Source organism: Phacochoerus africanus, chromosome 4, assembly GCF_016906955.1.
Source record: "Phacochoerus africanus isolate WHEZ1 chromosome 4, ROS_Pafr_v1, whole genome shotgun sequence".
Taxonomy (NCBI): domain Eukaryota; kingdom Metazoa; phylum Chordata; class Mammalia; order Artiodactyla; family Suidae; genus Phacochoerus; species Phacochoerus africanus.
This window is the reverse complement of record NC_062547.1, coordinates 132,163,262-132,185,792: the sequence shown is the minus strand read 5'-3', so window position 1 is coordinate 132,185,792 and position 22,531 is coordinate 132,163,262. Positions and strand designations below refer to the sequence as shown.

The window sequence follows — 22,531 nt, the reverse complement described above, 5'->3', positions numbered from 1 at the left end:
CTAAAGGATCTTAAAAACTTTGTGAAGGTACCATAATTACAAAATACTATTATAGAATAATAGTATTCTGAAAAAGGAGAAAGGTGCAATGGAATATTAAGAATGTGGAATGTGGGAATTCCACTGTGGCTCAGAGGCAACGAACCTGACTAGTATCCATGAAGATGCAGGTTCGATCTCTGGCCCTGCTCAGTGGGTTAAGGATCCAGTGTTACCGTGAGCTGTGGCGTAGTTCACATATGCGGCTGGGATCCCACATTGCTGTGGTGTAGGTTAGCAGCTATAGCTTCGATTAGACCCCTAGCCTGAAAACTTCCATATGCCACAGGTGTGGTCCTAAAAATACAAAAAAAAAAATCGAACTTTTAGATTTGGAAAAATCATTAGTTCTACAATTTAAGAACAAAGGTTCTCCAAAGGGCCAAATACACAGTTTGCAGAATAGTCTAGGTTTTAACTGAATTACAGATAAAGCACACATTTAAAGATGAAAATAAAACCCATTAAAAATGACTTCTTAAAATTGTATTTTGGGAGTTCCTGTCTGGCTCAGCCGTTAACAAGCCCAACTAGCATCCATGAGGATGTGGGTTTGATCCTGGCCTGGCTCAGTGGGTGAAAGATCCAGCGTTGCCATGAGCTGTGGTGTAGGCCAGCGGATACAGCTCTGATTAGACCCCTGGCCTGGAAACCTCCATATGCTGTGGGTATGGGCCTAAAAAGACAAAAAGACCAAAAAAAAAAAATTACATTTTGCAAAGTTAAAGTTTGTTGTCAGGATCCTTGCGAACTAAGGACATTCCATTTTTGGAATACAATTTAGGTATTAACTAAAACTAAAGGCCAGTTTTACATATACTTTAAACGACTCAGTGGATATTTCTGGATTTTTAAGTCAATAAAAAGTAAATCACTAGCATTACCTTTATTTAAAAGTACCTGAACACAACTTCTCACCCACATAACTGAACAAAAAACTCAAAGACTTTCTTACTGGAGTTTCATGGAGCAGAATAAGCTTTATCACACGAAGATTGACCTGCACACCAAGACTCTTGTGTTGGAAAAGGTTAAAAACCTAAAAACAAATAAAAATAAAAATCCTAAAATAAAACTGACAAACATCTGAATTTTTCTTAAAGCCCAGACATGGGAGACATGTCAATTTATTTGAGCAATTTTATATATGTTTAAAACATTTAAGTTATTTCTAAATTAGCTTAATAAGCAATAATAACCAATTCATTTTTAGATACCAAGAAATTTAGACCTAGCATTCTGATTACTTAGTGCAGTCTTGATAGTCTAGGCATTTCAATGTGATGCAGAGGAGGCTTTTCATGATACTGAAGAGAAGAATTTTAGTAACTAAATCCCAGAAGTTTTCTTAAGACCACAAAGGGCCAGTGCCCTCCTTTCTTCTGAAAAAGGGTCCAGAAAACGTTGTCTGCTTTATGCCACCTCCCAATTTACTCCTTGGAGTTTTTTCTCTCCCCAGACTGACTGCCAAATAGGAGCTGGGTTTTCAAAGCTCCTCCTTTCAATGCTGCCCATGAAGACAAGGCCATTGTTGCTTCATGGTTTCAGAGCATCACTTTAACTGGTTTTTCCAAAACAAGGTATGTGGAGTAATGCTGGAAAGCAACGCAAATTTTTCAAATGGTACCTTGATGATTTTTTTGGTAAAAATTTAGTGTTTATTTAAATTATAATAGAAAATATAAAACTGGCACACCAAACCCACGCTTTCAGAGAGAGTACTACTTAGAAGAGACTGAAATAGCTAGACTAGGTTAGTCTACCCTACACAATACGCGGGGGGAGTGGTCAGAAGGTAGCTGAACCCAGAGAGCAATGACTGAAGCATGAGAAAATCTGTCCAATGAAAAACACAAGTCAAAATAATAGCTAAAAATATAGTAATTTTAGGAGTTCCCATCATGGCGCAGCGGAAATGAATCCGACTAGGAACCATGAGGTTGCGGGTTTGATCCCTGGCCTTGCTCAGTGGGTTAAGGATCCGGCATTGCCATAAGCTGTGGTATAGGTCACAGACTCAGCTCAGATCTGGCATTGCTGTGGCTCTGGCGTAGGTCAGCAGCTGTAGCTCGATTAGACCCCTGGCCTGGGAACCTCCATATGCCACAGGTGTGGCCCTAAAAGGACAAAAGACAAAGAAAAAAAGTAATTTTCTAAAACATGATATAGTTATCCTTGAATTAGTAGTTCTTATTCTGCCTTATACGGCAACTAGAATCATAAATGGACACTTGCCTTTGGCTTTCATTTTTTTAATTGTCTGCTAAGAACCACTCTTTATCACAACCTTCTAATTATGGCCTAAACAAGGTTAACCCAATAGAGCACGCAGTTAATTCAAAGGATTCCTATGGCCATAAGCACCCATAAAATCCGAGGTATAAATTCTCCTTCTACAGTGCAGAAGCTATCAAACAATCTTAGCTACATGTGATTCAGCTAATAGCTGTTAGGAACTGGGTTTTACTCATCAACTAGTATTCCGACATGCAAATTTACATACCTATATAAGAGCTCAGTGGATTACCAACCTCTATTTTTTTTCCATCTCATAATCTATAATAGTACTTTGGGGGGAGCCATGCATTTTAACAAACATAACATTTCTGCTATTTCAATAAACAGCCTTTTAACAACAAGAAGGAAAGAAAGACACAGGAAAAAAAAGAGATGAAAGAATAACAGAAACTGTTTTGCCACACCAAATTATCTAACAATACGGATTTATTTTTACTAGAAGATGTGCATTATTATTTTGATAACTTGAGATGTTTCTATTTTGCATACCTAAAATATTTTTTTACTGGTGTCAATAAAAGAAAGGAATAATAATGAGTTAATTTTTAAAGAACTTCATTATACTCACACATTTCTTCCTTAGAGTTTTCTTGAAAAAATTCCAAGCGCACTTTAAAGTTTGCCTACCATATTTAAGATGGTTAGAATGAATCTCCTGGCTGCATCTGCTCCATGATAGGAAACCATTGCTGGGTCTGCAACCACTACAGTCTCTATGTTGTATTCTTGAGGTAATTTGTATGAATATCGTTTCCTTCTTCCACTTTCAGTTATTTTTTTAGATCTAGGTCTTCCTTTATCTGCAACAGAGAAATGAATTTTCAAATGTGCCTCCACCTTGGCAGGGCAAATAAAAAATTTCCATTTCTTCAATAATTGAAAGCAAAGTTTACACTAACATGTGCTGATGATATGATGAGAAGCAAAACCAAATAAATTCCCTGCACAAAAGGAATCTAAATAAGCATTTGGCTTTGGAGTATGACTTGGAATCGGACAGGCTAGCCCTCAACCATGTGTTAACTCTGCCACTTGGGAACATAATATCACTCAGCCAGCCTTGGCTTCCTCACCTTTAAAATGAATAATGGTATTGCCCGCTTTCTAGAGTTGTAGATGGATTGTTAAAAGGTCACGTTAGCAAAATTTTTAGCACAGAGATTCATACAACTAAAATAACTCCATGAATACAATACATCATGATTTTCTTTGTGAAACCGGCAACAAGGTAAAGGTCTGCTTTCAAGAAATGCCCAGAGCGACCGTCCCATACATCCTAACGTCAGGCAGGTGCCCCTAATTACTCAAACTATGCATGGGTTACAAAAGAATTGGTTCAGCCTTCGATCAGGATCATAGAGAAGTTATGACCTCAGGGCAGTAGATTGCTCAAACAAAGCCAAATAAAAGCAGGAACTACAAATAAACATATTTATAAATTTAACTGCATAAAAATGTAACATTTCTGTTTATGAAAATATGCCACAATCAAGAGGACAGGAAGGCAGTCAAGTGGGAGCAGACATTTACAATATTTTTTCATAATAAATAGATACTCTAAATCAAATCCCCAAGTGAGAAATTGGCAGTCAGTCTGAACAACCATTTCTCACAAAAAGGAGATCAAAATGGCTAATTAGCATATGAAAAAGGGGCTCAATCTCATTAGTCTTCAGGGAAATGCAAATTAAACTGAAACAAGTTCAATTAATTAAAACCCCCAGAAAGGCTAAAATAGAGAGATTACATAGGTGCTGGCAAGAACGTGAGGACAACTGGAAGGCCTATACGCATAGAAGCTGGGAGCTTAAATTAGAATAAACACTTTGGAAAATTGGTTGATGGTATCCACTCAAGTAGAACAACTGCACACTCAATGATCAACAAAGTAACTCATCAAAAATGCATGTGAATCACATGTAAAAATTAATCATAGCAGCACTACTCTTAAAAGTTCAACTGGCCATCAGCAGTATAATGGATAAAGAATCTTTGGCCCGTTCATAAGATGGAACGCAATACGGCATTGAAAATGAACCAACTACCTCAATAAGTGAAAAATGGATGAGCCTTACAAACACACTGCTGAGCAAAACAAGCCAGTTAAAAAAGAGTAGGTGGTGGATGAAACATGAAAAACTGGGAAGACAAGATGTTAAAAGAAGAGCGACCATCATAGAGTAAGAGAAATGAGTGTGGAGGGGCAGGCACGAGAGGCACATCTATGGTGTTGACATTTTCTATATTCTGATCTGAGTGGTAACTACATGGTTATGTTCATTTGGGGAAAATGCAGCAGTTGGGCACATAATTTGTGCAACTTTCCATATGCATGTAGGGTATTAGTAATGCATTTAGGATTTTAACAGCTTTATTGAGGTTAATTACAGGCCATAACATGTGTCACATCTAAGTGTATAGTTCAATTACTTTTAACAAATTTCTACAGTTGTGCAACCATCTCCACAATGCATTGTTAAATCAGTTATCTGCTATTCCTCTCCTTGCCATTTACCAAAATTTTGTTGATGTCACAAATTGCTATCACTACTGTCCTAAACTTGTACTTGTTGGCTGATATCTTTAACTATTTTTAACTATAATTTTACTGGAATCTCCAGTAATAAAAATGTGCTTAGCAGAATCCCACGGATATAAACATGTGTCCAATTAGTCATGTTTTTGTGGACGTCTCTAACTTTGGGTTGAATCTGAAGGTATGTATTCTCATAGTTCTAGTCTATTAAATTGGTTTCTGATAAATTCCTTTTCTTGAGCCTTGTTCCAGGTACTTTGACTTTGGCTTGTCAATTCAACTCAATTCTATTTTAATAACTACCTATTCCACCTTACTTGTCCTCTAATGGAATTCCATGATGCCAGGATTCGTTTATCTCTTGAATTCTTGAACTACTGAGTCCCTTTTCTTACCAACTTCTAGCCCCAAATGAATTAGCTCTGACCTCTAACCTGAACGAGATCCCACCATCATTGCTGGAAACTTCATTGTCTCAGATATCTCCATAAATCCCAGATTTTCGTCTTTCTCACAGAGACACTGGCTAAAAATGTATTTAGCAAGTGAAGTTTTATCCAAATATCAAGTAGAGTCAGTTAACTAAGTTAACTAACATATTATGAAAATAAAAAAACTCCTTATTTAATGAAAATAAGCATTCTATCATAAAGTAAGAAAATGCAAAAGGACAAAAACAACCGTAGCCATCCCCAAAAGAATCACTTTAGTTAAAGGTAAACTTTATGATTCCATATTTAATATCAGCAGTTAATACCAAAGATCTTGATGAAGTACAACCTAAGAAATTGGTTTTATTATTATCTTGAGATCTATAACAGGAATGAATTTTATAATTTTTCTAACTGTAATTTCAACCCTATTTATGGCTATATATTAGTATATTAACATATACACTTACAATATGTAGTAGGGGGCATTCCCACAAGTATATGAAAATCTCTTGTCAGGGTCAACACCTAATAAACATCATTGGGGAGGAAGATTGAGAGACAAACAGGTGGACAGATCTGTCAGCTCTCCTAGATGGATTTATCATTGACCCTCTATGTAAAAATCATGCAGTGGTAGGAATCGAAAGGATGAGATGAGAGGAAACTATTAGAAAGGAGACATCATCCTCAATAAAATTAACCAGACTTGAAGAAAAAGGAAGCAGTTAGAACTACTCTTTGTCATTGCTGTTGTTGTTTGTTTTATGAGTGGGATAACTGTGATCCGGTAGATAGGAGGGAGTATCAGCAGAAGATTTTGGGAGGCAACATAATGGGTCCAGCTGTAGATATATCAAGTCGCAGGTGCCCGAGAGAAATCTGGGTAGATGTCAGGTAAACACCTGACAGGCCAGGAGAGGCTGAAATGGCACTAGGGTTTGGAACTTAACAATGTGTAAGTGAAGCTGAACCCATGGATTTGGATTCTAAACCCCTGAAAAGCAAATGGCATGAGGAGTAGAAAGAAGAGGAGGAAGTCCTGGGAAATGCTTACATTTAGGAGATGTACATCTGGAAGAAGACATGCCCACGGAGGAAACAGAGACAGAAGAAAAAGAGAGTTAATACGAGGTAGTTATAACACGTGGGGCTTTTCCAAGAGTAATAAATTGGGTTTCCTGGTGGCTCAGAGGGTGAAGGATCCAGTGTCATTAGTGCTGGGCTCAGGTTGCTGCTATGGCGTGGATTCCATCTCTGGCCTAGGAACATCCCCATGCTGTGGGTGCAGCCAAAAAACAAACAAACAAACAAACAAAAAACCAACAACAACAAACAGAGTGATTAAATACACCATGTAAGGGAAAGAGGAAAAATCTGTTACCTTTATTGTCCCAGCTAATCATAGCTGTGTTGGCCCCAAACTGTCAGTGTGCTATATCCTTATCTGCATATTATACGTAAATAGACTCTTTGGAACATTCCAGGTTTCTTAAGAATCTCAATTTCATGGTCGTATGATTCCATCATATAAGTTAGCCACTGTGTGTGAGGGTCATGCATACTGAAGTCATTTTTTTATTAAACTGCTTCCTTTGATGTCTTTATTGTCGACATCAACCATGCTGAGCTCATTCTTCATCTCCTCAATCTTGAGACCATTTTCTACCCATATGCATGTTGTAAAAACAAAGAGAGTATGTAGGGTTCATACTACACACTTCCCATTAATGAAGCAGTGGTTAAATGTGTCTTCACCAGGGCTCAACATGTGCTCCCCATAAGACTCCACATACTGACAATAGTCTCCACAACAGGGATGGAGGGAACCTGGAAACGATTTCAGGAGTGGTCGGCCTAAGTTATCTTTAAGAATGGAGGTGATCTCTGTATCTTGCCCAATAGACTGGGCTTCTGCAATATGAATCCCATTCTTGTTCACACAGAGTTCTACACATACTCACAAGTTTATACAAAATGTTAGGGAATATATATTGCATGATACTGTCACTTGCCTGCTTACAATCTTCAAAGACCACATTCTGCCTTCCAGATAAAGTCCTTACTACCAGGGTACCCAAGTCCCCTCATGATCTCATCCGTGACTACTTTTCCAAGCTTGGATTGCGTGTCCACACTGCAGACACTGGCTTCAGCTCCCCTAGTGGATGCTTTCTCCTGCCTTTATACTTTTGTATGTATTGCTCCTTCTGCCTGAAATGCTCTTGCCCCGTTTAACCACACTCACTAAATGCCCACATGTTTTTCATTTTCATACAGTATAATTTTGATAACAGCCCTGAGATTGGAGTACCACTCTACTCATTTCGTATATTGTAAATGGAGCTTTGGAGAGATCAAAGAAGTTTGCCAAAGTGACACAAGTAGGAAGGGGAAGCATGAGGATGTGAACACAGGCAGTCTGACCCTAAAGCCCATTTTCTTAATCTGCACACTCTGTTCCCCTTCCTCCCTATGGTCTGGTTAAGTTTTACTTGATCCTTGCAGCTCAACATCTCAATATCAGAAGCTTAGAGTCTTGCATATTTAGTGTGTCATAGCTCTTATCAGACCATATTACAATTACTCACTAGTCTAAAATAATACATCGGTCACCTCTTGAGAATAAGAGCTGTGTCATTCAGCTCTACATCCTTGTAAGATGACGGTCTTGTTTATATTGCAAATAAAGAAGGTTTAAACATTCAAGGGAAGTGAAGAAGCATATCTAGAATGAGACCCAGGGCCTCTGACTCTCAGCATCATACGCCTTTGTTGCCTCTATATTATCTTTTACCAAAGGAACACAACAAAGGCATCCTCAACTATGACGGTGCCTTTTTAGAAAAAAATATTTACGTAATCAATGCCTATAAACATAATACACTTAGTACATTGAAATAAGGCAAAGACCACATTGAATACAAGTAAACTTAGCCACTGTGCAAAGGCAAATACTGCAACATCACCCAAATCTGAATCTAACATGTTAATATACTAGCTTATGATAAGAAGGAACAAACTTTAGAGATACCAGTATAACAACTGAGTATTTCATTTCATGGATTGCTAATTTTAAAATGTTTTTTAAACTTCTATAGCCTTCCAAAGCAACAAAAATAGCCAAGTTCAATAAAGCACTCAATTAAAGGTAGCTGAGCGCTCCTTGCATGCAAGTGCTTAATGCACACAGGTCAATTAGCATATAACAGTCACGCCTTCAAAAAAATTAGAAACTTTATGAACAATATCTGCCAAACATGAACTGTGTATTTATGCTTTACCAACCTATCAAAATTAAGGATTTTCTGCAGCCCTTTCCTCTGTGCATAATGGCACACAAACCCTGACTGCCGTCGTCCGTGTGCCTGAGTAATCAGAACAGCTGGAACTTACTATGATTCGAAAGTTGAACAGTAGATTTTCAGTATACTCACACAGGCAATCTCCTTAAACAGACTAAATCCAACTTGTTGCTGTGATCGTTTCATGATATAAAAACTTTAATTTTGCTTGTTTGTACTATGACTTTTGTTTAGCTGTATTTTACCTCCTTTGTGTCTACAGTTCTTACAATAGAGAAAGATGTGACTGATTTAAATTGACATGATCATGTACGTGGAGTAATGTGACATCGAGACAGATTCACTTAACTACTTTTGAAGATGATTTCCATACAGACAGATGTCATGAGCTTTCACAAAAGCAAACAGAAATCACAGGTTACTCTGAGATACATATCTCTAAACAGAAACATACTGAAATTCTTTCTCAATCTGAGCATCCTAGACAATTGACATGAACATGCTAGGGCCCCTGCAAATGTTACTTATTATCACAATTTATATACCTAAACCAGACTTGAATACCATAACCGATTTTAGAATTGCTACCTTGGCACTGACTACAGTGACACGTAATTTTAAATCTCCAAGTCAAATTTTAAGTCTTAACACCAAAAAATTCAATAAATTCATATTTCCTCGGATTCTAAATGGAAATATTTCTCATATCAGTGAATATTCACTGAAATGTCTGGGAAACCGCTGAATGCTGGCTATGACTTTCAGGTCCTACTTATGTAACAGAAATCATTCATTTTCCTTACTGTTCATGCTAATGCCACAGATCTCTGCCAGAGGAAGTAAGGAAGTGTACAAACAGTCACTCCATTTTATTTCTGTGAAAAATTGGCAGAGAAACAGAGACTAGGATTTGATGGTCTGGAATGTTTATGAGCCTCTGCAACTTGCAGATTTAAGGTATTGTGGTACTGAGAATAAAACTCAAAGAAGTAAATCTTGAGTCTTCTTCCTACTCCTCTGTTAATTTTAACCTTCGAGATGATTTTTACTTGAGTCAAATTTTTTAAAAAAGAAACAGAAAGAAGCAGAAGATACTTCCAGTTAAAGTAAAGAGATACCTAGGATGTTCTCATAGAGGTGGACTGAAATAAGACCATGAGCTCACAGGATTCAGTTTCAGGGGATTTGGAATTCTCTATGTCATTTCTATTCCAGTGAGGTGAACAGAATCCCCTAAGGAACACTTCACAATTCAAGAGAGTTAGCGAGCATGTAATATATTAACATCTGAAGTCCTTTTGAGTTTCTATATATATTTTTTGGGTTGTTTTTTTTTTTTGGTCTTTTTAGGGCTTCACTCACAGCATGTGGAGGTTCCCAGGCTAGGGGTCTAATCAATAGGAGCTGTTGCCACCAGCCTATGCCAGAGCCACAGCAATACCAGATCCGAGCTGCCTCTGTGACCTACACCACAGCTCAGGGCAACACCGGATCGTTAACCCACTGAGTAGGGCCAGGGATCGAACCCGCAACCTCATGATTCCTAGTCAGATTCGTTTTCTGCTGTGCCATGGCGGGAACTCCCTTGAGTTTCTGTTTTTTGATATTAAAATGCACTACTTCACAGAAAACTGAAAGAGAAGTCTAAAAAAAAACTGTAACTGTCATTAACCAAGAGAGATTCCACATTCAAAAAGATAAAGCTGGTGGACAGAAGGACAGAAAGAAAGACGAGAAGGGAGGAAGGGAGAATGTTTTAAAGGATTCATCTCACATTGCATATGTAGTTAAATCCTTTCAAAAGGCATTACCTGAAATGATACCACAGTAATGACTGTGAGAAGCTGACTTCTCTGTGACTTTTTCCTCCATGGACCTTTTCTGCCTATATACACGGTGTGGGTGACCCGTTATGGCCATTGTATCATTGAGTGGTTCAATAAATATGAAGTCCTCATTGAGCTGTATAAATCCCATCTGGAATATATAACACAGAAAGATATGTATGAAATACCATTCAAATAAGTTACTTCCTAGGTTCTCCCACTCACGCACACTCTGCTTTCATATATTGCATACATTTTTCTAGTGAAGCTATTTTAACAATCCCACTACTAAGGGAGCTCTCGTCCCATTTTATTACTTCATCTTTATGTACTTTATTGCCCTAGCATAAACTTCATTTAGTTAGTCTTAGCCTGTGTGGGTGGGAGGCTAGATGCCAGCAACAGATGCACAGTAAAAATTCTGGCATGTTAAAGACTCACTTTGGGAGACCCATGGGGTCCCTCACATGAACAGCACGTACAGAAGAGCAAGAGTTTTTAATTGCACGCACCACACCGTCCAACGTCTTGACAGTCGTTATTTAATAAAGTAATTCGTGTAACATATCACAGTAAATGTAGGATACATAGCATAAAGTTATTATAGAAAATATTCTTAAGTCCTCTGCAAAACATTTTTTAAAACCTTTGAACAATAAGTCACAGGGAGAAAAACGAAGTATCACTTACACAAACACGCTGAATTGCAGACAAGGCTGCATTTTTTAAGTTAGCCAGTTATAGAAAGATGGTTAAAAACTGTGAAATATGGTTATGACCAACAGAAAAGAACTTATAAGTAGTAGGTATTCTTTTCTTATCTTGAAGCTAAGTCTAGTCATTTCGTCCCTTCCTTTTTGTGGAATATGCATTTGCATTATAACTAGGAAAATATTTTTTATGGAAGGATATATGACTTGATCTTTTAAATTTTCATTATTTTCCCCTACTATAATATATATAACTTGATTATTTTTACTGTTAACTCTTTGGTAATGATTTTTGAAGAACTAATCCTCTAGAGCCTGCAGTAGTCACACCCAATATGCTAATATCAAAATTTAAAAATACTATTTTGCATTAACAAAATGAAAATTAAGTAGCGTTCAGTAAGATTCACAAATAATTAGCATAGCAATATAATTATTTCTTCAGATACAGTAACTCTCTCAAACTGAGTATTTTTTTTAAATCTACACTAAAAAAATATCTTTTCCCTACAAGTACAGAGGAGGTGCTTTTTTTTGCTTTTCAGGGCCGAACCTTTAGCATATGAAAGTTCCCACACTAGGGGTCAAATTGGAGCTTCAGCTGCCAGCCTAAGCCACAGCCACAGCAACACAGATCCGAGCTGTGTCTGTGACCTACAGCACAAGATCCTTAACCCACTTAGCAAGGCCAGGGATTGAACCTGCATCCTCATAGATACTAGTCAGGTTTGTTACCGTTGAGCCGTCATGGGAACTCCTAGAAGAGGTTTTTCGTTTTGTTTTGTTTGAATTACTAAAGTGTACTGCATCTTCTATATGGGAAGACCAGGTGATTGCAAACATTTTATTCTATACAGAATTGGTATTAAGGATAAATCTAAAAATCCTCATCAATTTCATTTTATTGAAGTTTTTACTTCACTAATAAAATTCTCAAGTACTAAAATAGCACATCCACCACCTCCGTTTGTTCCTTTCCACTCCTTTTCTCTCTTTCTCTCTCCCTTTCTTTTTCACCCCCACACACACAAAAACACACCATTGGTCAGTGGGGATGATGCAAAAAAAAAGATTTATTCTAATGATGCTTTTAAAATATCAAGCTGTTTTTGTGTAATTCTAATATGATTTCCAATGAGTTATTTTATTTTCCATATATGTTTTCATTCTCTGAAATATGAAAGCAGCTTAAATTTTAAAGTAATTACATGAATCCCCAAATTTTTAGCTAGAGCCTGATTTGATGGGAATAAAAGAGAATATCAAATGTTTGGATATTTTTAAATTAATCACTAAAGATGTATCATTATTTCACGGATGGAGTAAAGGAGAATTGAGGCTAAGTGAGTATTATTTGTCATTGGTCCAGACTGTGAAACTATAATAATATGTTTCTCTTGTGTTATATATGAGTTTGTTTCTGAGGTTCAGTAGTATTCAGGGCCTCTGATAAAACCAAATGTGACTGATGATTAAAATATTATTTGTTATGATGCCCAGTTTCCCTGAACCAAAAATCTGCAATCTGATATGTTCTTTGAACAGGTTATAAGCATGGTAAGATTTGTAACAATAAGCCCTATAAAATTTAATTGCATACTATCATATAAAATTTAATGACTCAAGAACAGATTATCTGGATTTAAGATTATTTGGGTTCATAAACCATTACTAGCAAGTAACTGTGAGAAAGTTGTGGCACCTTTACACAACACGTACACAAGGTTGTTTGGAAGATTTTCTAAAAGCGTTGTTTCTTTTAAGCTTGCGAAATGCTCCTATCACAGAATCTGATAGTGAGTAAACCACTTGATAAATGCTCATCATAATTTTTATTTTATTAACAAGGATAACATAATAAATAATAGCAGCCAAACATTTGAAAGTGGAATTATAAGCTCAGAGAACCCCAAGAATTAAAATTTATCCATCTCTGTATCTCCATTTTTGCATATTAAATGCTGTCTGAGATAAATGTGGGTGTTTTAGTTCTGACTTGGAAACTTCTTCGTGACACAGACCTCTGTTGTGTTAGGATAGTATCTATACACATTTTTAAAAACAGGAAGGCCAGTTTTAAAAAGGAAAGAAATGTTGAAATAATTATAGATGATGACTCATTCATTCAATACATATTTACTGTGTGACCACCGTGCTCCAGACTCGGTTCACTCCAGGGCATAATTTAGCATCAGGGTTCAGGCTCCCTTCAGGGAAAGTTTTTCTACCTGAGACCAGGACAATATCGTGTAGCACAGGCAGGGCATTAGCTTGAGTTGGTATCTTTCAGGCAGAATTGCAGGATATTTTGAGGTTTTTCTGGGTCCCTACAAAGCGCTCACTTATTCCAACAAAATGGATTGTTTCCTCTGTGCTGTGAATTTACAAGCCATGTTGTTGAACTCAAATCCATATTCACTTCTCTTTACAAGGGCTCCTATGCTTGACAGTCCACAACCAGGCAGCACTCACTTCTGTACAAACACTGTCCTTTCAATTTCAAAAGGAAAGAAAACTAATTAGTGGTGAATGAACATAGCACAGTACATTCTCTAAAATAAATGCAAACTCCATAAGCAATTTCTCCACTCTTTGCCCTTTTTAGATTTTGCAAAATGTCTGAACACTTTCGAGACATTTCACCCAAACATTTGGAAACAAAAGTAATTTAAAAGTTTTCCCTATCTTGTTTCTGTCACCATGTGCATTTTTTCATATGGTGGCATCTACTAGGTTGTCACTGAATGTTATTCTTTGACTTGGCAATTTAGCACACATTTCCATATTGTGCAAATACCACTGCTTATAGGAAAAAAGTTCTTGATGGTTCTGATTTTTTTTTCTTTTTCTTTTCTTTTTTTTTTTTTTTTTTTTTGCTTTTTAGGGCTACAACTGCGGCATGTGGAAGTTCCCAGGCTAGCAGTCTAATCAGAGCTGTAACCACCACCTACACCACAGCCACAGCAACGCCAGCTCTGAGCTGCATCTGCAACCTACAACCACAGCTCACACCAACACCAGATCATTAACCCACTGAGAGAGGCCAGAGATCCAACCTGTGTCCTCATGGGTACTAGTTGGATTCTTTTCTGCTGAGCCACGACAGGAACTCCTGATGCTTCACTTTCTATTTAGATGCCTCTGTGCTTTTTAAACAACAAACACTGGAGTCTCCACACAGGTGTATTGACATTGCCACTAGCTCCTAACCACAGCATGAAATTTGATTCGGCCAGTGTGCATGAATTTTTACATATCATTGCTATGATGCACCAAATATAAATGTTTAATTATCTCAAATTCAAATTAACTATTAGATCTTTTAAAGTCCTAGTGTAAGCATCAATGAAAAAAACGCCAAAAAATGAGAAAGTAACATGGTGCTCTCCAATCTTGTTGCCATTCCTACAAGCTTAACAACTTCACTGCCATTTCTTTCTTTTTTTCTTTTTTTTTTTTTTTTGCCTTTTCTAGGGCCACTTCCACAGCATATGGAGGTTCCCAAGCTAGGGGTCTAATCGGACCTGTAGCCACCGGCCTACGCCACAGCCACAGCAACAAAGGTTCCGAGATGCATCTGCAACCTACACCACAGCTCACGGCAACACTGGACCCTTAACCCACTGAGCAAGGGTAGGGATCGAACCTGCAACCTCATGGTTCCTAGTCGGATTCGTTAACCACTGAGCCATGAAGGGAACTCCCTTTACTGCCATTTTATCACTTTTATTCACGTAAAGAGCTGAAGCACTACTAATAATTACCTCAAGTTTTCTTTTTATTCTTCCATTCAATAAAGTATAGAGGATATACCCTAATGTACTCTTTATTTTCCAGAACCTCATTTTTCTAGGTAATCTTTCAGGGAACTAGCTGAAGGTAGATATCTGAGACTCAAACCACCTATGGTGAGAGTCTTTAATAAGATCCTATTGGTTACAAACATATAGCCTAACACATGAAGTAAATACCATCAAGTGTGTGGTAGATCTTTCTATTACCAGGCTGTAAGACTCTCAAAGGATAGCAGAATTTGGATAAAACGAGGGGGACAGTGCTCCTTATGAGAGGAGGCATCAGGAGAAGGACTTGTGAAATCTAGGAAATGGCTTAAGAAGATGCCTTGCTTGAGAAGAGAAAGGGGAAAATGTAGGCAAAACCTAAGATGGATCAATTTCTGAAAACATCAGAAAAATGGCAAAGTCCTTGACAGCAAAGGCAACGTCATCACCCTGAAGGTCTGAGGATAATTAGTCAATTGTCCACCTATAAAGCATAATAGAGAATCCTTGAGATACTGGAAGAAGCACAAGTGTTTAACTTACAAACATTAAGAGAAGTTGTTGTATGGGGGTTCCCGTCGTGGCGCAGTGGTTAACGAATCCGACTAGGAACCATGAGGTTGCGAGTTCTATCCCTGGCCTCGCTCAGTAGGTTAAGGATCTAGCGTTGCCAGGAGCTGTGGTGTAGTTCGCAGACACAGCTCAAATCTGGCATTGCTGTGGCTGTGGCTGTGGCGTAGGCCAGCAGCTGTAGCTCCAATTCAACCCCTAGCCTGGGAGCTTCCATATGCTATGAGGGCGGCCCTAAAAAGTTTTTTTTTTTTTTTTTAAAGAGGAGTTTCTGAAAGGATGTGAGGATGTGGCATCAGTATATTGCTTGTAAAATTATGTTACACAAATGTCTGATACACAATCTGAAAGTCTATATAACGTTTGTATTTTTGTAAGCATTCTCTTGTATGACAATGTTATAGTATATGTGTACACTTTATTAAATAAAGTATATAGTTTGAAATGTCAGCCTAATGAAGTGATTGACAGAAATTACACTGACTTCAAGCTTTATTCAAATAAAAGGTCATTTTCAATACTACCATAATGTCAGTGGTTTTTCATGTCTTTTCTCTGTCTTCTACACACACACATGAATCTGCAGGAAAACACACTTTTGACACCATATTTATTATCACAGCAAAATAGCCTTGCTGACTCTATCTTTTCAAGGTTTCCCCTTTATACCAGCAAGGATCAACTCCAATCCTTAAAGAAGATACGTTAAGGTCATGATACACCCTTGCCTACCTCTCCAGCTTTCTTTTTACCACTTAAACTTCACTTATAACCATAGCATGGTCACGTCCTGGTACACTGCACATGCTGTTTCCTCTTTCCAGAAAGTCACTGTTGGAATGGACAGTGATCATTCCTTCCAAGTCAAGCCGACTCTGTCCTCCCTCCAAAGTAACCACAGCCTCCCCTATCCACTTCTGCACCTTTTCCATGACGGTACTTTAGACACATTGTGAATGCTGCCTTTTTTTTTTTTTTTCTTTTTTGGCCACAGCATATAGTGATTTGATGTGGGATCACAGTTTCCAGACTAAGGACTGAACCCAGGCCACAGCAATGAAAGCACTAAATCCTAGCCACTAGACCACCAGGAAACTCCCAAGGAATGCTGCTTTTAACTCAATGTATTCTTCCCTTTTGAGATAAAAGGCAAGGTGTCCATTCGCTGCTCTGGGCAACATCTATTCACTCTACCTGTGATTCCAACTGAGGGAAAATTCCAATTTGATTTCTTCCCTCTGACATTTCCAACGTTGCTTTCCTGGTGTGTCCAAGTTTCATCTTTAGGAAAAGTTTTCATGTGACCATGCTGTTAAATCATTCCATTTACTTTCCCTGCCAAAGGGCTTCAAAAAGAATCATGAAACTACCATGGTAGAGGGAAACTTAGAATCATCCGGCCATCTGGACTTTTAAAATCAAGAAAACCAAGTCCTAGAAATCTTGTATGACTTGCCTAAAATCACACAGAGAGTTCAGGGGAATGTCAGGAAGAAGCTAAACCTCCCAATTTCCAAACTGGTATTTGGTTTTAATGTATCACTCTAAATCTGCCTGCTCTCTCCTGCCTCCTTCCATTTCCACCAGCATTCCAGGTGCCCCCACTGAACTCTGGAAGCTGCTCTGAGGCCACCCACCGTTTCCTTCCCTTGATGCTCCTCTCTTGGGCGTTTGACCCTTGCCCACTTTTCTCCTCCAAAAACACCACATGGCTCTATTTCTCTTCTCCTCTAGCAACTGTTTCTGTTTCCTTAAATAGGTCATGCTCCTCACTCTAAGGCAGGTCTTCAGTCAGCAATTGTTCTCTGCACTGATCCCTCCCAAGGGATTGAGAAGCCCCTGAAGGGAATGAGGCCCAAATTCTGCTCCCAGCCCGCTGCTTCCATCCAAGGTCCGCTCTCCGTCTCTTACCCCTCATTGCCTCACTTTAGAGCCGTCATCCTTTCCCCCGAACCAGCACTGTCTAAGTTTGTACCTCTATGTAGGACTCTTTTCCAGGGACCCCGGCTGAAAAAAAAAATGGACTCTTCTATTTTTTCCTGGACTCTTCCCTTTTCAAACTTATTTTTCAATGTTCATAAGAAAACAACCCTGTAAGAACACCGGACACCTGTATACCCAACACTGTGCATACGTTATTTCATTTGCTCCAAGAGCCAGCATGGGATACCTAGACTAATGGCGCCCCATTTTACAGTTGAAAAAAAAGTTTCAGAGAGATTTACTGTGTCCTGAGGACACCAATCAGTATGGGGTGAGGAAGAATTCAAACCAAAGACCGCCTGGCTTGGAGCACAGGCTGCCTCTGTGAGGCTATCTGAAAAGGCTGGGCCTGCCACACGACTGCTGTTCCAAATAGCTCTCATCTTCAAAAAATTCTGCACGGAGGACTTGACGTCAAGCACAACACCTCACAGATGGGAGATGTCCAAAACCTGATAATCACGAGCAAGGCCAGGCCCCATCCCTCACAAAGCGAAGGACAAAAACACTGCATTAGGCTCTGAACTTTATCTCGCGCTGACTGTTTTATGTGATCCGCCTGTGAGCTGCCAAAGGCACACTGGCTGTCTGAGAGCACTGAGGGTTTCATCTCCAGGCTTCCTTTGGTGGTGGAAACCCAATCACTCTCCCATGGCAGATCTGGGAGAAGGGTTCAGGGTTTTCATTTTTCTTTCCTTCTTCCTTTCGGGTCTCTTTGCTATGTTTTTCTTAAAATGTCTTCTGATCAGAAACCCAGAACTTTTAAATAACAGAACATTGTTAAAACATAGTTCCAAAAAAGAGTCGCCCCAAATCCCATCATATAGAATTACATATGTATATATTTCTTTCTAATCTATTACTCTATACATGTCATATACACATAAGTGCCTACATACTAAGTGTGGGCACATGTGTGACTACACACATGTGCACACAGGCTAAAGTTTTATAATCCACTTTCTTTTCCCTTTTAAGAAAAGCTTGGAGTTCCCATCATGGCTCACTGGTTAACAAATCCGACTAGGAACCGCAAGGTTGCGGGTTCGATCCCTGGCCTTGCTCAGCGGGTTAAGGATCCAGCATTGCTGTGAGATGTGGTGTGGGTCGCAGACGTGGCAAAGATCCCACATTGCTGTGGCTGAGGTGTAGGCTGGAGGCTGCAGCTCCAATTAGACCCCTAGCCTGGGAACCTCCATTTGCCACAGGAGCAGCCCTGGAAATGGCAAAAAGACAAAAAAAAGGAAAAAAAAAAAGAAAAGCTTAATAATTATATTGTTTCTTCATAGGACTAAATAAATCTTGACAAGATGGTTTTTAATTGCTAAATAATCATTTGTCTTCAAATATATCATAATCTTACTGCTAGTCTAATCCACCAATCCACCAAATCCACCAATCCACCAATCCACCAAAACGCTCGTGAAAACCAACTCTCCACAGCCAGAGCTCAGGGTGAAGCAGTGAACAAGTTTGACGAAGACTTACACCCTGGGAGGGGCAACAAGTGTGTTGTTTGTTCAACCGGGTCAAAGTTTCACATGCAATTGCTCCATCCATTGGTTAATAGGCTTTACAGCGATGGTTTATACCCTGATGTATGTCTACGTTCTATTTCACAATAAACACCAAGGTTAAAATAGAGCTGGGAAGTATCCCACCAGCTGCCTGAGGAACAAGGCAGGAGCTCAAAGTGACCATTCAGAGAAGAGGAATTCATTCTCCTCAAAGGACAAATCAGTGTAAGACCTCAGGGACCCAAGGGCATCTCCAAAAAGGAACGCCTCCCAAGAACCCCTAAAAGTGGCCCGTGAGAGACGGTGTCCACTTTAAGTCCTGTCGTGAAGCCCCAGCAACACCACCTAAGCATGCTCCCCTCCTCGCTTCCCCTGGGGTTTCAGTCCCGGGGGATGCAGAGGAACCCCAGGGCGTGGAGCAGAAGCAATGGAAGTTCTAGGTGGTGAGAGAATGAGGACCCTGACTCCCTGCCCCCACTCCTCAGTGCGTGTGAGGGGCTCTCAGGAAGCCAGAACATGCAGAGCATGCATTTCAGAGAGATTTTAAATTTATGTGAATTTGGGTGGCCTAATGATCATAGGACAAATATTTTAATTGCCAAACAAGGGTTTTTTGTGACTAAATTTACCAGGGGACTTCTTGCAACCCCAAAATAAACACTAGAAGGAAGACCAAAAAAAAAAAAAGCAAAAACACACAAAAAGCAAACGACTTGTTTAATGGAGGCTATTTCTCGAGCCTTGTTTACTCAATGGAACATGTATATACTATGAACTCGGGTACCAAGCACTACAACGGGGTAGAGAATGATGGGGGGATGACCTTTCAGGTGAGGTGATGTCTGCGCAGAGCCCTAAAGTGTGGGAGTCCAGGGTATAGGGGACAAACACTGTAGGCAGAGAGAGGAACTGACACTGAGATGAGAACAAGCCTAAAGTGTTTAAGAAAAAGTAAAGCTGATGCCGCTGGAGCAGAGACACGGGGAAGGATAATTAGAAAGGAACCCTGGGCATTAATCAGAGCAGTGACACTGACTGGATTCCCATTCAGAAATAAACCCTGCTAAAATCCAGCTTTGGTTTTAGACCGCATGTCTTTTCTTAGACACTAGATGTAGATTTTCTATGGGACGCCTCTTGATGGCCTTCTCTGCTACGTTCTTTCAACAGAGTCTTACTTGATCCACACAATAATTACACAGGTATAAAGTTCACTCCTACAAGTGAAAATATATGCTTTCTCTCCCATTTTCTTGAAACACTGCTGCCTTCTAAACTTTTTCCCAAGGTCTGCCCAAGACATGGATTTAAAAACAATTTCAAAATGTTCCTTTTTAACTCCATCGTAAACATCACAAATATGGTAACAGACAGAAGCTGCTGAAGAGGTGAAAAGGAGTAAGAAGGGGTAAAACAGAAACTGAATGCTCCATCCTCATATTTAGTTATCCAAAATAATTGATTTTTGGCTGTACAACTGTTATCTATTTTCTCATTTTATAATAAAATGTGTGCTCTTATCAAGATAAGCTACTGATTTTCCTATTTCCTATATCCATCTACTTTTCTATAATCCTTGTTGGTCCTAATGATTTTTCTCATTGATCCATTGGGATGTCTATGGATTCTTTAAATAAACAAGTTGAAAAAGAGAGAGCAAATTCAGTTTTGAATCTACTTCTAAGTTTATCAATCGGTCTAGCCAAAATGTTCTGCTGTATTTTCCCGATGCTTATTAATGTTCATTACAAATGCACCTGCTGAATACCTACAATATGGCAGCAAACAAGGCACTGAGGACTCAAAGATGAAAACAGATTTATTCCCCATCTGCATGGACTTTATATATTAGGGAGAAAGATAGCAAAAAATAAAATATTCAGACATATATATGTGTGTGTGGTATATATATATATGTATATGTGTGTGTATATATATATATATATATATATATATATATATATATACTGAAGATACTATAAACTGTGAAAAGTATCATTAAAGAAACAAACAAGGCTATGAAAGAAACAGACTAGAGGCTGAGATGCTGGAGAGGTTGGCCCAATAAGACCCATGTGAGAAGATGGCATTTGAGGCAAGACCCAAAGAAGGAGGTAGCCATATGAAATAGAATACAGGTGTTTTAGGTTCAAGATGCCATCTACCAAGGCTATGACCCTGGAAGAGAGATGGAAGGAACTCAATATATTGACTATGAGCTTATAAAACTGTACCAATTTGAAATTATTATTTATAATAGTACGTTTGTATTTCATATGCTTATGTTATAGTAAAGCATATTTTTAAAATGAAAAATGACTTAGATTATATTTTCATTCAATAGAGGGGTTGGGAGGCTACTGCAGTAATCAAAGCAATAAATAATGGTGGCAGGAGTGTAAAGTCTATTAGTTAGAAAGACCTATAGATAAACCAGGACAGAGTTCAAGAACTGACGTCAACACTGAAGCTGTGGCAGGAGTCACAGACAAATAATTACAGCAGCCGAAACAGAACAGAGGAGTTGGCAGGCAGGAGACATGTGGAGCTCTGAAGACCACGATAAGACATTTTGATTTTATGCGAAGTGTAATTGAAAGCAACTGACAGCATATGGCATAATCTGATATACATTTTGAAGAGAGTCATTCTTGTTCTTTTTCGGAAAGCAGATTATAGGGTGTTGTCACTCTATAATCAGGGAGACCACTTTGAAGTTAGTTATAACAGTTCAAGTGCAAGATCATAATGGAGCAACATATGGTGGCTGAACAAACGAGAAAAGTAAATACAGTTGAGATTAATTGTGGATTCTCCTGCAAAGCCAAGGGCAACCACCCAAGTTTGTCAATGTTTAGATGCTGGGATGTGGAGGGACAATAACACTGAGAATTAAAGATGCTCCAGAGTTTCCGTATTAAGCACTCAAGAAGAGGAGAGAGATGTCTGTCAGTGGTATTAAGATGTCAGATACTGAGGATGAAACAGATTTTAGTGGCAGAGAATCAAAGTTTCTGAAGGGGCTGTATTACGGTCGCTCTATCTAGGAAACATCCAAGTAGAGAAATCAAGTAGACAGTTGGGGTATGGAACTTAGCGGAGAATTTTAAATGAGAGCCATGCATCTCGGAGCTGCCAACATAAAGATAAGTTTTCAGATCACAGTGATGACTGATGTTAGACAGAAAGAGAATATAGAGAAAGAACAGCAAGAGAGAACCCTGACATGGAGAAGCAGAGTCACAGTCAGCAAAGGAGACCAAGGAAGAAGGGCCAGAGAGGATAAAGGCAAAGTAGGAGTTTGTAGACTTGATTTTTTTTTGTCTTTTGGTCTTTTTAGGGCCTCGCCCGCAGCACATAGAGGCTCCCAGGCTAGGGGTCGAATCGGAGCTACAGCTTCCAGCCTAAGCTACAGGCACAGCACCAGATCTAAGCTGTGTCTGCAACCTACACTACAGCTCACAGCAACAATGAATCCTTAACCCACTGAGTGATTCTAGGGATCGAATCCGTAACCTCATGGTTCCTAGTCGG

General features: G+C 38.9%; 1 protein-coding gene across 1 annotated transcript in view; it reads right to left on the bottom strand.

Moving 5' to 3' along the window:
- The window catches only part of ADAMTS19 (ADAM metallopeptidase with thrombospondin type 1 motif 19), a 264,349-nt gene that overhangs the window by 196,851 nt on the left and 44,967 nt on the right, over nt 1–22,531 (bottom strand). Inside the window, exons 3-5 of the mRNA XM_047778552.1 lie at nt 10,421–10,586; nt 2,965–3,137; nt 995–1,078 (exon numbers count right to left, since the gene is read on the bottom strand). Of these exons, the coding sequence (XP_047634508.1) occupies nt 995–1,078; nt 2,965–3,137; nt 10,421–10,586 (423 nt within the window). The remainder of the gene's footprint in view (nt 1–994; nt 1,079–2,964; nt 3,138–10,420; nt 10,587–22,531) is intronic.